Source organism: Microtus ochrogaster, chromosome X (assembly GCF_000317375.1).
Source record: "Microtus ochrogaster isolate Prairie Vole_2 chromosome X, MicOch1.0, whole genome shotgun sequence".
NCBI lineage: Eukaryota > Metazoa > Chordata > Mammalia > Rodentia > Cricetidae > Microtus > Microtus ochrogaster.
Genome location: NC_022026.1, coordinates 46,719,272 through 46,721,221, shown reverse-complemented (window position 1 = coordinate 46,721,221; position 1,950 = coordinate 46,719,272). Strand labels below are relative to the sequence as shown.

The 1,950-nt window shown below is 41.4% G+C and overlaps 1 protein-coding gene across 2 annotated transcripts in view; it reads right to left on the bottom strand.

Annotated features, from left to right (window-relative positions):
- Syap1 (synapse associated protein 1) overlaps nucleotides 1-1,950 on the bottom strand; it is a 34,187-nt gene that overhangs the window by 10,858 nt on the left and 21,379 nt on the right. For both annotated transcript variants that reach the window (XM_005358773.3, XM_026784893.1), the window contains exon 6: nucleotides 1,139-1,284. In XM_005358773.3, the coding sequence (XP_005358830.1) occupies nucleotides 1,139-1,284 (146 nt within the window). The remainder of the gene's footprint in view (nucleotides 1-1,138; nucleotides 1,285-1,950) is intronic.

The following is a 1,950-nucleotide window of genomic DNA, read 5'->3' as shown; positions in this document are numbered from 1 at the left end:
CGCCTGCCTCTGCCTCCCGAGTGCTGGGATTACAGGCGTGCGCCACCACCGCCCGGCTCCATATAATATATTTTAATATTTATTTTTATTTATCTTGTTTGCTTGGTTGGCTATTTTGAGACAGGGTTCTACTATATATCTCAAGCTAGTCTGGAATTCTCTGTGTAGACCAACCAAGATGGCCTCCAATTTAGAGATCTGACTGCCAGGGTACTGGGATTAAAGGTGCATGTGACCACACCCAGCTTTATATTTACGTCTGAGTACCCATGAAGGTCAGAAGAGTTTGTCAGATTTCCTACAAGGAACTGTAAGCCATTCATATGGGTGCTGGGAACTGAACCTGGGTCCTTTGAAAGAGCAGGAAGTGCTCTTAATTGCCAACTCTTCAACCCTATAGTTCATTAAATAGTTGCTGACATTATAAAACTTGTTCCCTAGCAAACAGGGTTGTTAATACATCACAGGAGGTTTCAGATGTTTAATAGCTTAGCTCAGAGCTAGGTACTTGTAATTGAACTGGAATAAGAACTACTGGACTCTACAACCATAAGCACCAAGGAAACTGGGATGAGTAGAAGTCTGAGAAACATTTGGCCTTGGTAGTACAAGTCTGTAACCCTAGTACTTAAGGTGTATAGGCAGGAGGATCAGGAGCTCAAGGCCAGCCTGAACTAAAAGAGACTCCAAAACAAAGCCCAAAGGGGCAAGAAAGGAGACATAGAGAAGATGTTTGTTCAAGAGTAATAAAAAGAAAAAAGAAGCCTGGTGGTACACACCTTTAGTTCCAGCACTCAGTAAGCAGAGGCAGGTGGATCTGAGTTCAGGACCAGCCTTGTTTACAGAGCAAGTTCCAGAACAGCCAGGGCTACACAGAGAAATTCTATCTTGTAAAAACAAAAACAAAAACAAAAAAACAAGAATGAGATAGCAAAAGAACACTTGGGGAAAACATGTAAGCTGGGACAGAAAGGGCAGCAAAAAAAGAAAATTTCCTTTGGAAAGAAAAGAATTTTTTTGTACAGAGATGTCAACATTTTTGATGCATACAAGATGACAAGCTCATTAGCATCTCTAAGCAGGAATATTTTACGTCAATTCTTTTCTTTGAGAACGATCTCTTTTCTGCAGAATGTACCTGTCAGAGGCAAATCATCCTCTCTGCTGCTTTTCTCTTCCTTTCCAGAGGCTTGCTGCTGGGCGGCCAGTGCTGTGAGCTGGGCCGACTGCTTAATCAAGGAGATGCGGTAGAAGTAGTTCCTCCAGAATACTTCTTCCTTCACACTTTGATAGACAATGACATATGTGAGAATGTGAGGGTCAAGAGCACACAGGGTAGTATAGCGAAGCCTAGAATAGATCATCATTTATTTGGCTCTGGGGATGTAGGATTTCATGCATGCCAGGCAAGCCAGCACTCAATTACCAAGCTAAAGCTCCAGCCCCTGAGAACTTATCGTGTTTGTGACAGCCAAAGGGAATGATATTTGCTTTATAAGCAAAAGCTAAATAACACGATAAGCTGAACTATATTCACCATGGCAGCAAGAGATGAGTTATACGCTTATGAACTGTCAGTATTTCCTGATACTTTTATTTACCTTATTAATTTTATTCTATGTGTATGGGTGTTTTGCCTGCATGTATATCCATGCACCACACATATGCAAGGCCCATGAAGACCTAAAGAAGGCACTGGATTCCCCTGTAAATGGAGTTACATGTAGATGTTGAGTATTGAACCTGGGTTGTCTGGAAGAACAGCCAGTGTTCTTGACTGCTGAGCCATCTCTCTAGTCCCTTTTTAAATAATGTTTGTGACTAACCATTATAACATTATTAGAACAGTTAAAACATTTAAAATAGGATCTGAAAGCCAGAGTATAAAAATGTGTGTGAGTGTGTGTGTGTGTGTGTGTGTGTGTGTGTGTGTGAGAGAGAGAGAGAGAG